The 13,788-nt window shown below is 33.8% G+C and overlaps 4 protein-coding genes, 5 non-coding genes and 1 pseudogene across 9 annotated transcripts; 5 read left to right on the top strand and 5 right to left on the bottom strand.

Moving 5' to 3' along the window:
• Nucleotides 1-6,727: 6,727 nt before the first annotated feature.
• On the top strand, nt 6,728-6,818 carry LOC112084199. The gene has a single exon (XR_002898157.1). It is a non-coding gene; the product is annotated as a small nucleolar RNA U31b (small nucleolar RNA).
• Nucleotides 6,819-6,885: 67 nt separating this feature from the next.
• On the top strand, nt 6,886-6,975 carry LOC112084201. The gene has a single exon (XR_002898159.1). It is a non-coding gene; the product is annotated as a small nucleolar RNA U31b (small nucleolar RNA).
• Nucleotides 6,976-7,027: 52 nt separating this feature from the next.
• On the top strand, nt 7,028-7,113 carry LOC112084202. Its single transcript, XR_002898160.1, has one exon. It is a non-coding gene; the product is annotated as a small nucleolar RNA snoR4a (small nucleolar RNA).
• Nucleotides 7,114-7,195: 82 nt separating this feature from the next.
• Nucleotides 7,196-7,281, top strand: LOC112084240. Its single transcript, XR_002898197.1, has one exon. It is a non-coding gene; the product is annotated as a small nucleolar RNA Z195/SNORD33/SNORD32 family (small nucleolar RNA).
• Nucleotides 7,282-7,320: 39 nt separating this feature from the next.
• Nucleotides 7,321-7,407, top strand: LOC112084242. The gene has a single exon (XR_002898199.1). It is a non-coding gene; the product is annotated as a small nucleolar RNA Z196/R39/R59 family (small nucleolar RNA).
• Nucleotides 7,408-8,125: 718 nt separating this feature from the next.
• Nucleotides 8,126-8,750, bottom strand: LOC18992153 (auxin-responsive protein SAUR68). Its single transcript, XM_006415513.2, is given in 2 exon segments — nt 8,126-8,377; nt 8,379-8,750. Coding segments are annotated over 2 exon segments (303 nt in total). The 5' UTR covers nt 8,651-8,750; the 3' UTR covers nt 8,126-8,346.
• Nucleotides 8,751-9,698: 948 nt separating this feature from the next.
• Nucleotides 9,699-10,124, bottom strand: LOC18992152 (auxin-responsive protein SAUR64). The gene has a single exon (XM_006415512.2). The coding sequence runs from the start codon at nt 10,119-10,121 to the stop codon at nt 9,699-9,701; it is 423 nt and encodes a 140-aa protein (XP_006415575.2). The 5' UTR covers nt 10,122-10,124.
• Nucleotides 10,125-10,162: 38 nt separating this feature from the next.
• LOC112084068 (auxin-responsive protein SAUR64-like) lies at nt 10,163-10,831 on the bottom strand. The gene has a single exon (XM_024152555.1). The coding sequence runs from the start codon at nt 10,682-10,684 to the stop codon at nt 10,247-10,249; it is 438 nt and encodes a 145-aa protein (XP_024008323.1). The 5' UTR covers nt 10,685-10,831; the 3' UTR covers nt 10,163-10,246.
• Nucleotides 10,832-11,512: 681 nt separating this feature from the next.
• Nucleotides 11,513-12,100, bottom strand: LOC18992151 (auxin-responsive protein SAUR64). Its single transcript, XM_024152920.1, has one exon. The coding sequence runs from the start codon at nt 12,017-12,019 to the stop codon at nt 11,609-11,611; it is 411 nt and encodes a 136-aa protein (XP_024008688.1). The 5' UTR covers nt 12,020-12,100; the 3' UTR covers nt 11,513-11,608.
• Nucleotides 12,101-12,927: 827 nt separating this feature from the next.
• On the bottom strand, nt 12,928-13,519 carry LOC112084090 (annotated as a pseudogene).
• Between the last annotated feature and the right edge of the window lie 269 nt (nt 13,520-13,788).

Genomic DNA, 13,788 nt, shown 5'->3' with positions numbered 1-13,788 from the left:
AAAGTTAAATCTATTGTAATCTCTTACGAGAAATTAAAAACATTTAGGCCATATTCGTTTTATGATCTAGATGCTGCATTTAGATTTTGCATCTAGATGTTGTATTTAGATTTTGCATTCAGATATAACATCTAGATACTGTTTGTTTTGGAAACTAGATTTTGCATCAAGATGCTTTATTTAGATACTAAATTGTTCGTTGAATTAAAAAAAATAGTTGAATACAAAATATATCAAATGACTAAAAAATATATACTTTTGAATTATTATTTTTTAATAAATGATATTTTTATCAAATTAAGTTTTAAAAATACATGAGATTTTGTTTTTTTTTGCATTTTTGTGAGAAAATATGATTTTGTATATTTTACGGGAAAACTTTTTACTGGAATTTTGAGTTTTTGATAAAAAATTAAGATATTGTGATTTTGGCAGGAAATCGAGATTTTGCGTTTTCGACGACAAACCAAGAGTTTCCGTTTCCGGCGAGAAACTGAGATTTTTCTTTTTTGGCGAAAAATCAAGATTTTGCGTTTTTGGCAAGAAACCGAGAGTTTTCTTTTTTGGCGGGAAATCGAGATTTTGCGTTTTGGCGAGAAACCTAGATTTTTTGTTTTTGGTGAAAAATCGAGATTTTGTGTTTTTGGCAAGAAACCGAGAGTATTCGTTTTTGACGGGAAATCGAGATTTTGCGTTTGGCAAGAAACCTAGATTTTTTATTTTTGGTGGAAAATCGAGATTTTGTGTTTTTGGCGGAAAACCGAGATTTTGCGTTTTTGGCGGGAAACCGAGAGATTTTTTTTTGGCGGAAAATCGAGATTTTGTGTTTTTGGCGAGAAACAAAGATTTTGCGTTTTTTGCGGGAAACCTTGAATTTTCGATTTTGGCGAGAAATCGAAATTTTGCGTTTTTGGCGAGAAATTGAGAGTTTTTGTTTTTGGCGGAAATTTGAGGTTTTGCTTTTTGGCGAGAAACCTAGATTTTTCGTTTTTGGCGGGAAATCGAGATTTTTCGTTTTTGGCGGGAAATCGAGATTTTACGTTTTGGGAGAAATCGATAGTTTTTTGTTTTTGGCGAAAAATCGAAATTTTGCGTTTTTGGTGAGAAACCGAGATTTTTCATCTTTGGCGGAAATTGAAAATTTTTGTTTTTGGCGAGAAACCGAGAATTAACGTCAAAACGGAAAATGAAAATTTTTCATTTTTTTTTGCGAAAAACCGAGATTTTGTGATGTTTATGGAAATCAAAATTTTGTGATGTTTATAGAAATCGAGATTTTTATTTTAGTAAGAGCATTCATATCTTTTACATAAATTAGATGCAAACGCTGCATCTGAACTCTCTATTTCTCAGCATCTAGAATATCCAGATTTTTGAGATGCAATCAATTTGTTTGAATCTGAATGTAAATTTTTTTGTGAAAAAACAAACAACATTTGGATATTTACAGCTAGATGCAGCATCCAGATACAGAAACGAACATGACCTTAAAAAGTATTAAAAAATATTCTGCATTGATCTTATATTTAAAAAAATATTCGGCATTGATCTTACACCATACGCAATCATCAAACAGATACTATATATCTGACCCAAATGCAACATATTTAAGATGTTAGTTGGTGGTGAGATGAATTCATTTCAATCATCAATACAATATGGACTAAAAATGGTGGTGAGATACAATATAGTACCGAATGGAACATATATGACAAATTATATCCCGGATGACTCGGAAGAGATTCAAAAAGGTGTCAACATGAGCGTTATTAAATAATGGTGGATAATGTTACATAAATTTGTATAAAATACTTGTTATCCCATAACAATTGAGATGTCAAGTCATCGTCCACAGAAGAAAATAATGCAGCTTTATGTATTGCCCAATTATCCTACCATGCTTGGAGAATCTATAAATTTAAAATCAAAACGTAACTGAAATTGGATTATGAAAATTTATTTTCGCCTATTTGAAGTGATGTAAGTTATGGTCCCTTTTCCCTTTTGCTGGTTTGATGTCTTTTCTCGGCTAGTTGAGTCTTATGGTCCCTTTTCCCTTTCCTCTATGCCCTACTCTACCCGTCGGCAGCTCTGGCTCGGTGAGTATGCTTCTTCTTCTTTGAAGATGGATCGCATTGTTTGTGATGCGGTTTTATTGATATCCTTAAGTTCTTAAGTTTCCCTAGTGTTGGGGCTTTGTCTCCAGATGGATTTTTTTCCATGCTGGTTAGTGGCTTGAGCTCTGTTTGTAGTTTTGAGTGTGCGATTCAATTTATAATAATAAGATCAGATGACAAAAAAAAAAAAGAGAATCTTTATGGTTTTTAGCTATATGTTTCTTGTGATGTTTAACGGTTCTGCTAGTGTTGTATTTTTTTTTTTTTTTTGCGAAAAACTAGTGTTATATATAAATACTTGCATTTCAATAGAATGTCCTTTAACCTTTCTTTTAATTGTCTTTATATAATAGTTACTGATTTGAAATTGATAGTCGTTTATGTATGGTTGTTTCGTGGAAGATGAATTATGAAGCTTAAGTAATTTGTATATTAATTTCGTAATTAATATTCACAGATTAAAAACGTTGTTTAATGTGTTTAAAATATGTTAAGATAAATAAGCACATAGATACATCCATTATCAAAGAATCTAAATACAGAATTAGAGAAACTTTGAAATAATGAATCCTAGTCAGCATGATTAGTTTATTATAGAAAATTAACAATAAGATATTTGCCAAGAAGTTAAGATATACGACACTGCATCATATAACTGGACCCCTTAATTATATTATGCTATTCTTTATGACTAGTTTCATTTCTTCACGGTAGAGCTATAATATAGTACAAAATAAATAAAAAAACAATTAAGAGGTTAACATCATAGGCTCACTTGGGTTAACATCATGGACTTACTTTTTATTTTATGTAAAATTAATCCGATTCCCCACAAAATTTAATCGTATTGCTTTACGGCTTAGATGATGTTAAAAATAAGATATTGCAAAGCCACGTCAGGATAATCTTGAAGCATATGCCATAATGTTACTATGAATATTCCTTTTATTTCCCATTTTGTATTAAAAAGTTGTGGTAAATATATCTGTTGTAACAAAATTTAGCAAACTCATAGTTTTTGTTTTTGTTTTTATGGTCATGGGAGCCAGCACGAGAGATCATTGACGGACTACTGGGTGAATAAACATTCAACTAATTAATCCAAAATATGTAAGTGTTGAAAGATATACACTATTGTAGAAAACTAGTATAAAACTTTGTTCTTTGACTCATTCAATAATACTATAAAATATCGACTTGAATACATTATATAATGAATCCATTCAATTCAAATTTACTAAAACATATAACATGTATTATTCCTCAAGTAGTTGCAAGAGACTTTGAAGAACGATGAGAAGTATATTGGGCAACAAGGACATGTGTAGACCATCCAAGAGACATAACTCTACAAAAATAAAGCTTAACTCTAATATGTTATTTCCACATTATTAACTGGGGACTCTAACACATTTTCGTCTTGGAGAGCAGGTGTATCATGATAATTTGGGTCATTCTCTTTTGGGTCTAATCGGGAAAGTAATCGGCCTCAAAGTCATGAAAATCACAAATGTACAAAGGAGCGGAACTGCAATTCCAAATTGACACCGCCTGCGATATCATCAAAAGATTAGGATATGTTATCAATAGTAATCCTCCAAGTAATAATCCAAATTAGTGTTGGAAAAAATACATTATACTAGAAAATTATAAAGATTTTATTTTATGTTTTTAACGCTAATTGGTAATGATTTGATTGTTTTTGTTGAAAAAACTAATAAACGATTTCACATGACTCATTTAATCATATCATCTATTCTATTAAAACAGAAACACTTTTAGTGTCTGTTTCCAAACACACCTAATTTTTTTTAAAGCATTTTATTTTATATATTATTTAATTTCGAAAATTGATTATTGATTTAGATATTGTTATATTTCTTTAAATATAGGTTATTTTTAGATTAAATTTCAAATTATTAGAAATTTTAATTAATCAAGTTTAAATATATGTTAGATTTCCTTAAATATAGATTAGATTTCTTTAAATATAGGTTATATTTCTTTAAATTTTTTGATTTAAAAAAAAATAGATAAAAAAATAAATTTTACTAAAAAAACTAAAAAATTAAATTAAAAACAAAAAATGAAAAATTCCCGTGCAGATGCACGGGATTAAAATCTAATAAAAGTATTCAATTGAACGCATATATTAAAAATCTGTTCATTCCAAATTTGACATGGTCGTTTAGATATTAAAAATCTGTTTAATGTGGCAAGCTTTATCAGGATGTATTGCTACTTGCCAAAACCTAACCTATAGGCATATGGGAACAGATAAGAGTTGTCCCCGCTGTGGGAATCCTGAAGAATCTATCAATCATCTTTTGTTTTTATGTCCTCCGGCTTTACAAGTTTGGGCGTTATCGGACTTTCCGTCTCTTCCGGGTCTCTTCCCGAGTACCTCTATTTACCAAAATATGAGCTTTCTCTTTTGAAAAACAAAAGAGTTAGGTATGACAGATCCTCAAAAGGATATCTATCCTTGGATCTTGTGGTATATTTGGAAAGCGAGGAATGACAAGATCTTCAATGGGAAAGAAATTTCCTCTGTAGATACTTGGATCCACGCCAAGGTTGAAGCAGAAAGTTGGATGATTGCAAACCAACCGGAAGAAGAAGAAGACGTATCAGACGAGGCTCCGCACACTCCTTTGCTCCTCAGTCCTTTACCCGATACCCAGAGGTTCCCGATTTGTCAGGTTGATGCATCCTGGATAGGCATCGGCCTGGTTAGTGGGTTCAGATGGAGCCTGAAGGACGAAAGAGGTGGCGAGACGTTTGGGCTACAGAGCTGTCGTAGAAGCTTATCGGCCCTTCATGCCGAACTGGAGAGTCTATTGTGGGCTATGTCTTGCGTAAAAGATAGACAAATTTTATCTGTATACTTTCAAACCGATTGCTCGGATCTTGTAAGCATGTCTGAATCGCCATCGGATTGGCCATCATTCTTATCAGAGTTGGAAGCCTTTCGCAACCTTCAGGAAAACTTTTTGGATTTCACCCTCACCCATATCCTCAGAAGTTCAAATGTCCGAGCGGATAGTCTTGCAAAAGGAGCTCGAGCAAGAGGCTGTATTTTCTCCCAAATCATTCATACCGAGCCAGTTGAAGACGGTTTTCAGACCATTCTCTTAACGGGCCAAATGTGATGTAATAGTTGGGTTGTGGAAAAAAAAAAAAAGTTTAGATATTACCGTTTCCATGTAGTTGAAACAAAAACAATTAGAATACACATAAATTATGGTGTGACGTAACACATATAAAATCTGGAATAGTTTTACGTTTCTCCGATAATAGTGGTTACAATTTTAAAATAAAAAATTATTGAGTTATAATAAATCTTATCAGGACATTGACTTAGAATCCAATAGTTGGAGGAGGTAAGAAGCTGTTAGAGTCGTCTCTAAAAACGAGAGTTACAGACATTACTTGAGGTATAGCATACGAAATATCATTATCAGAATTATGATATCACAATCGTACCATCATTATTTCATCACCGTTAACCATAGATAAACCGACTAAAGAGTATTTTTTTACCTTTCATGGGGATCTACATTGATTTAAGATCGAAGTATCAAAATCAGATTGATGGATCGGATAACATAATATCGTCTTAACTAGTCAAAATGCTTGATTTTAGTAATTAATACTGTAGCAATTAACAAACTAGAGCCCATTTAACTAACAGAAAAAAGTTCTTATAAGCGATGTTGAGTAAAAAAAAGGACCATAAGGGACCATTAAATTTGCGAATAGGTGACTTTTGAGTGAAAAAGGCTTTGCGAGTTACTTTGAAAATTACAAATATTAGTATGTATAGAGATTTTTTATTTTTTATTTTTTATTTTTTTTGCTTGGAGAGGCAAAATAAAACAGAGGGGGTTGGTGTAAACAAAAGTCACTGTCGAAAGGATGTCGAGTGTAAAGGAAAGACCTCCGTTTGCTTTGCGTCATAAAATGCAATTTGTGTGGTGTATGTATGTTTCCTTTTTCTTAGGGTTCAAAATGCTTACGCAAACTATATACATCATATGTACTTATATATTAATAAAACGAAAAATGTATAAAATTCTTGTTGGACCAAAACAAAAGAGGACACTAAGGAGAAGAAGAAAGAAATCAAAATTCCATATCATAATATTAATAAAGATGAAACGGTTAGTCTTTAAAACAGAAACACTATTTGTCCTTATACTGTAGAGAATCCAATTGTACATAAATGAAAGTCAGAAACAAAAATGGTTTGAGTTAGAAGAGTTTCGGTTGAGAGTGTGGAAGAGAGAGAGACGATCGATATGGGCTAAGTGGGTTTGATTTGGATATTAAATTGGGCTTATTTTAAGGCTTTAAAAAAAATCTACTTTAGAAGCCCTACGCACATAACTAAAGCGGTGTGGTTTTCTGTGAGGCGACGATTATGATCAGTGGGAGAGAAAACCTAAAACCCTAAGCTGACTTCTGCTGCTATATAAAGCTAAAACCTTTACAAACCCTTCATCCATAAAATTATCGGCGGCCAATTATCTCTAGTTTTGTCTAGGACTCTTAGATAGTTATGTGTCAATGCTTTTCGTGTGTCTATGTTGTGATTCTTGAAGTTTGATGAAAGTGATGATTAGAAATTGTCGCCCCAGTCTTACTTGCATCCATTGCGATGGATGTAATATGGTGATTGACTATTTTTATGTCTGATTCTCAAACTTTCAAAGATTTACTCTTCTTTCTTGTATGGTTCTTGTTTTATCTTGAGATTTTCTCTAGAGAAAGTGATGATAAGGAATTGTCGCCCCAGTCTTACTTGCATTCGTTGCGACGGATGTGACATGGTGATTGACTATTTTATGTCTGATTTTTTAAATTTCTTATATATGTTTTGATCTTGAGATTTTTACTTTTTTTCAATTGGAAGTGATGAAATGGCATTTTTGTTTTGTGACACCCAGTCTGATCTGCTTTTGCAGAGTGAGTGATATGCCATATTCTCTGATCCATCATATTCAATGATTGGTTTATGTATTATTATTCAAGTTTGTTTTTTTTTCGAAAGTTCTTCTTTTTTTATGGTTTGGAAATGGAGGAATGAGGATTATATAACCATACGTCTGCAAATCTGAAATTCAGTGTTGATACATAGACATGCACTACCATCTGACCTCTCCTATATATTGTTTTCAGTCTACTTCTTTTTTTTGTTTTCTGCAATCAATGATGAAAATTATGTCCATTTCAATGATAATCCCATGATTATTAAACACTAGATCACCATCTTTCGGCTGAGATTGCAGATTTTTCCCAATTTTTTGATTTGGTTTTTGTGTTGTGTTAGCAATTGCCTATGGTATCTGATGTCCAAAGTTATCAATTGTAGTTGGATGTTTCGTTTTTCAGAGGCAGAAAGTGAATGAACAGGCCTTTGCGACACTGTTAGCTTCTTATGTCCTAAGCTACCTGTTACTTTTTTACCTGTTTATATCATCCATATCTCATCTTTTGGTTTTTTGGTTTTATCAGTTTGCTTCGTATCGTTGCTATCATCTTGTATCTGTTGTATCGTTCTTTTGCAGGGGCTTTGCTTGTTCTCTTGTGTTGGATGTGGTTTTTCTTTTTGATTATCTTTTGCTAAGAAGACGCAGTCCCTTGAAGAACCATCGACTCAATGTAGTATCTTCGTTTGTATTATGTGTATTTTATGTTGCATCGTTGGTGAAATCAGTTAATGTAAACATCTTTTCAAGTTATATTAATTCAAAATAAATCTACCTTACAGTTGTACCAAAGCATCACTTTATTACACATGAACGCCGAGAATATATCATTCAGATACAAAAATTAAAAGAACATGTTTTAAAGTTTACATTTTTTAGAGGCCAAATCTTTTGATTTTTGCTTTGCAAGATTCTGAATAGAGAGTTTTAGTTCTGAAATATCATTAACTTAAATTCGGCCGACTGATGTTCTTTGCTCTAACATGAAAGTTTCTTAAATAAAGATGGTAAATCTTCTGTTATATAGTATTTCAGTAAAGTCTAACTAAACATATTCTGATATTCACAAATCGGTTATTAGTCTCTTTGTTCATAGAGACTCTAAAATACAAGCAAATAAAATACAAGCAAATGTTGACTAGTACTACTTTGTTCTTCTTGTTGTTGCAAAGAACACTTAGTACTAGAAATTGACATTAGCAGAGCTTTTTCTGTCTCTCCATCCATTCGTTGTTGAATCAATTTAATGAGATACTCCAAGAAAACCGAATCGAATGGCAATGTGATTGGTCCACCGGTTGAAAGGCCGAACTCTTCTTCAGAGATCTTCAAGAGCTCTTGGAAAACAGAGTTGCTCAGGTAACTTATCGGAAAAGCAAAGCGGAGTTTATCAGCTGTGTAAACCACAAAACAGCCCTTCTCTGCAGCGGTTGAGCTGCTAGCAGATGTAATTGATCTTGGAAATGAGATTCTTTTCCTGCTCAAGGCTGCTCTTTGTTGCCATTTCTTGGCCATCTTCATGATCTTCTTTGTGTTCATCATTTTCCGGGAAAAGCTTGCAAATACTGAGATCGAAATGCAAAAAAAAAAGGTACTATTTGTTTGTTGTGTTGCAGAACTCTTTGAGTTGATGCAAGTTGTTATTGATGAAAAATGCTATAAGCATTGTTGCATTATATAGAAGGGTTATTAGGTGTAGACAGGCTTTTGTGACAAGCTCCTGAGCAACCTAACCAGACACAACACATGCTTATGTTTCTGCTCTATGTGATCAATAAGGGTCCCAATTTGGTAATCAATTATATCTGCAATTCAACTTGTGGACTATACAACTTCCTGCGAGAAGACATGATCATGTGGGTATGACTAGGTAGTATGACACTGATGAAGAATGCAAGAGGCTGCTGTTACATCATCTACATAAATATAAAATTGAGTAGTTGATAACTTGTCAAGTAGATTATTCTTGGAGACAAGATTAGCCAAAGAAAAACCAAGCTCATGATTCTGCATAGCTATGTCTGTTTCGTGAGGGTCCATGTTGGTTAGTAGAACCATTAGCTAAATGAAATGTGAGTCACAAAAATTATAGGTCAAGTAGTTAATTCAGGAGACAACAAATCTGGTTGAAATCAATGATCAGATACAAAGAAAGATATGCTTGTGAAACAGAGATGAAAGGCATGTAGGTCCATAGATTCTCTCACCAGAAAAAATAGACAGTGAATCAACCATTCTTGTGCAGTATATGTGTGCCTTTTTACAGATTTCTTGTTCCAGATGGTTGATTTAAGGACATTCGATAAAACTTGGTGAGAACAATTTTACGTCTGCCTCACCATTTTTTTGATATACAGTCTCAGAATATATGTGTGCTAAAAGGAGTTGTAAAATGTCAGTAAAATGGTACAAGGATTGTTCTTCAGACCATATGATAAAACTGTGACAACAAGTGATACTGAAGTTGATTTTCATATTGATGAGGCAAGTCCAAAAGAGAGACAAAAATGATAGTTGAGTTTCTGAAATGATCTGTCTATCTAAAACAGTAGAATCTTTACAAACACATAAATTGCTACACTCTGATTCTCTAAAATACAAGCAAGTGTCTACTCTGTTCTTGCTGTTGCAAAGAGCATTGTGAAGAACATCTAGAACTACAGATTGACATTAACAGTGCCTTTTCTGTGTCTTCATCTATTCGTCGTTGGAGCAATTTGATGAGATACTCCAAGAAAATCGAGTCGAATGGTAATGTGATTGGTCCACCGGTTGGGAGACCGAATTCTTCTTCAGAGATCTTCAAGAGCTCTTGGAAAACAGAGCTGCTCAGGTAACTTATCGGAAAAGCAAAGCGGATTTTATCTGCTGTGTAAACCACAAAACATCCCTTTTCCACTACCGTTGAGCTGCTAGTAGTAGCACTTGACCTTTGGAATGAGATCCTTTTCCTGTGAAGGGCTGCTCTTTGTTGCCATTTCTTGGCCATCTTGATTAGCTTCTTTGTGTTCATTATTTTCAGGGAAAAAGTTTTTTGTTGTAATAGAAATTTGATATTGATGAGGAGAGAAAAATAATTTGTATTTCTGTGTCTATCTGATACACTATAGACTTTACATGAACATAATTTGCTACAATCTAATATACAAACAACTGTTGAGTAGTACTACTTTGTTGTAGTTGCAAAGAGCATAGTGAAGAACATCGTCTAGCACTAGAGATTGACATTAACAGAGCCTTTTCTGTATCTCCGTCCATTCGCCGTTCGATCAACTTGATGAGATACTCCAAGAAAACCGAATCGAATGGCAACGTGATTGGTCCACCTGTTGAGAGGCCAAACTCTTCTTCAGAGATCTTCAAGGGCTCTTGGAAAACAGAGTTGCTCAGGTAACTTATTGGAAAAGCAAAGCGGATTTTATCCGACGTATAGACCACGAAACAGCCCTTTTGTACTGCAGTTGAGCTGCTAGTAGTAGCACTTGACCTCTGAAATGAAATCCTTCTCCTGTGGAGGGCTGCTCTTAGTTGCCATTTCTTGGCCATCTTGATTAGCTTCTTTGTGTTCATCATCATCTTCTTGAAAAATATATTGATCGAAAAAGCACGAGAAGATTTGTAAGTTCTGTTTGTAGAGCTCTATGAAAGAAAGTTGTGAATGATGAATAATAGCATAGGCCTGATTCATTTTATAGAAGGAGAAACTACTAGGTATAGACAGGCTTTGAGACAAGCTCCTGAGCAACCTAACCAGACACAACACATGCTTCTGTTTCTACTCTACCTGGTCATAAGGGTCCCAACTTGGTAATCAATTATACCTGCCAATCAACTAGTGGACGATAAAACTTATGGTGGTGAGAAGACATGGTCATGTATATACAAGAGAAGCCAAAAATACCAAACTCGTGCTTCTCCACAGGTTGGTTAAATTAAATGTGAGTCACAAAGATATAAGATCAAGTAGTTATTCAGGGGACAACAAATCTTTTGGTGAAATCAAGGACAAAAAATTGTGGTTACAATCAATTATCAGAGTCTGAGAGATAGATAGATACAAAGAAAGGCATGTGCTGTTGAACCAAATACGAAGAACATGTAGGTCCTTAGATTTTCTCGCCAGCGAATCAACTATTCTTCCTAAAATTTCACATTTCCTTGACATAGATTAAGCTCAGATCATACAAACATCTCGTGTCTGTACTAGTTCTTGTCCATTCTTGTATAACTTCAAAGAGATTCATAGGGACAACTGATGAAATTTTTAACCACTGCACCATCTTCATGACAGAAAGTTTCAGAGCACAACAGTTACAGTAAAACGTTACAAAGGTTATGCTGAAGTTATCTCAGTTTTCTTTGTTTACAATGAAAGTTGATTTTGTTGAGACATTCTAAAAGAGAGACAAAAATAATGGTTTGTATACTGAAAATAATCTGTGTATCTAATACAGTATAATTTTACAAAACACATATCTAAATGGGTACACTATAATTTCTCTAAAATACAAGCAATAGTTCTTGTTGTTGAACAGAGCATGGTAAAGAACATCTAGCAGTAGAGATTGACATTATTAGAGCCTTTTCAGTATCTTCATCCATTCTTCTTTCGATCAATTTGATGAGATACTCCATGAAAACTGAATCGAATGGAAGCGTGATTGGTCCACCTGAGGGGAGGCCGAACACTTCTTCAGACATATTCAAGAGCTCTTGGAAAACAGAGTTGCTCAGATAACTTATCGGAAAAGCAAAGCGGATTTTATCTGCTGTGTAAACCACAAAACAACCCTTTTCTACGGCGGTTGAGCTAGTAGTAGTATTTGATCTTTGAAATGAGATCCTTCTCCTGTGGAGTGCTGCTCTTTGTTGCCATTTCTTGGCCATCTTGATTAGCTTCTTTGTGTTCATCGTTTTGAGGACAGAGATTTTAGATTGGAAAGCAAGAAGTAGAAAGAAAAGATTTGTAAGCTCTGTTGTATGTAAGTTAAGGTTGATGAGGAATCTAATAGGTGCGTTGCATTATATATAAGGAGAAACTTTTAGAGTTCTTAGAAAAACTTAGGGCAACAAAACCACACAGAACACATGCTTATGTCTTTGTTGTATGTGATCATAATGGGTCCCAAAATTAGTAATCAATCCTGACTGCTCATCAACTTCTGAAAAGACATGATCATGTGGATTTGGGTAACTGAATCGTATATTAAAATTTCAGACACAAGCACATGTGGTAGTGAAGGAAAGATGTAGAAACTTGTAGGCCTTTGATGTTCTCTAGGGAAGTTGAAACTATAAATCTGCAGAAATTTCAGTGGTTATGGACCTTATGGTAGGTTGCTGGATTTAATAATATTAACTCTATAGAATAATATTCTTTCGCGTTGTAATAGACTTGTAAATGACTAGAAATGTAGATTGAGGTTCTTTTTTACGTATACTAATTCTGAAACTTCAAAAAATTATTGTCTCAGAGATTCGTAGATTACAAGTAACTGACTACTCATTTCTTGTTGTAACAAGGATTTCATATCTCCTTAGGACAGAGATTCGTAGACTACAAGTAACTGACTACTCTATAATAACATCTACTGTTCTTGCTTAGTATTATATACCTTTACAGAGAGTCATATGGAAATTGTATAAATTGCAGTGAATGAACTTTTTAGCAGCTACACCATTTTTCGGAAAGATAGGTTGAATTGTAACAAGAAGTGGTTTTTGAATTTAGATCATTTTTCCTTCAAAATGGAACTTGATTTTGAACTTTGATGAGACAATCTAAAAGAAGAAACAAAGTAATATATAGTTTTTATTTCTGAAATTCTCTGTCTATATCTAATCCACTATAAAGTTTACATAACACAAAAATGTATTAAACTCTAAAACACAAGCAATTGTTGAGTAGTACTACTTTGTTGAACAGAACAATCTAAAGAGCATCTAGCACTAGAGATTGACATTAACAAAGCCTTTTCTGTATCTCCATCCATTCGCCGTTCGATCAATTTGATTAGATACTCCAAGAAAACCGAATCAAACGGCAAAGTGATTGGTCCAGCGATTGGTAGGCCAAACTCTTCTTCAGATATCTTCAAGAGCTCTTGAAAAACATAGTTGCTCAAGTAACTTATCGGAAAAGAAAAGCGGATGTTATCTGCCGTGTAAACCACAAAACATCCCTTCTCTGCAGCATTTGAGCTGCTAGTATACTTGATCTCTGAAATGAGATTCTTTTCCTGCTTAAGGCTGCTCTCTGTTGCCATTTCCTAGCCATCTTCATGAGCTTCTTTGTGTTCATCATTATTTTTTAGGAGAAAACTTTTATTAGATTGGAAAGCGAGAAGGGTAACAAAAAGATCGAAAGATATGTAAGTTCTGCTTGTATAAACTCTTTGAATACAAGTTATGGTTGATGAAGAGTGCAATAGGATTATTGCATTATATATAAAGAGAAGAGTATTAGAATTTAGATAACCTTAGAGCAACCAAACCAGACAGAAACACATGTTTTTGTATTTCTTGTCTGTGGCCATTAAGGGTGTCTGTGGCCATTAAGGGTCACAAGTTAGTAATCAGTCCTATCTGCTAATCAACTTGTATGTATGATTCTTGTATAATACTAGAATTTTTAGGTACAAAGACATGTGCAAATGAATGGAAGATGTTATAAGTGTAGG

The sequence above is a fragment of the Eutrema salsugineum genome, unplaced genomic scaffold, assembly GCF_000478725.1.
Source record: "Eutrema salsugineum unplaced genomic scaffold, Eutsalg1_0 scaffold_5, whole genome shotgun sequence".
Taxonomy (NCBI): domain Eukaryota; kingdom Viridiplantae; phylum Streptophyta; class Magnoliopsida; order Brassicales; family Brassicaceae; genus Eutrema; species Eutrema salsugineum.
This window is presented reverse-complemented; position numbering and strand designations above follow the sequence as displayed.

Excerpts from the sequence above, each read along its gene's own strand:
- LOC18992151 (XM_024152920.1), bottom strand. The coding sequence starts at position 12,019 with ATGAACACAAAGAAGCTAATCAAGATGGCCAAGAAATGGCAACAAAGA.
- LOC112084068 (XM_024152555.1), bottom strand. The coding sequence starts at position 10,684 with ATGATGATGAACACAAAGAAGCTAATCAAGATGGCCAAGAAATGGCAA.
- LOC18992152 (XM_006415512.2), bottom strand. The coding sequence starts at position 10,121 with ATGAACACAAAGAAGCTAATCAAGATGGCCAAGAAATGGCAACAAAGA.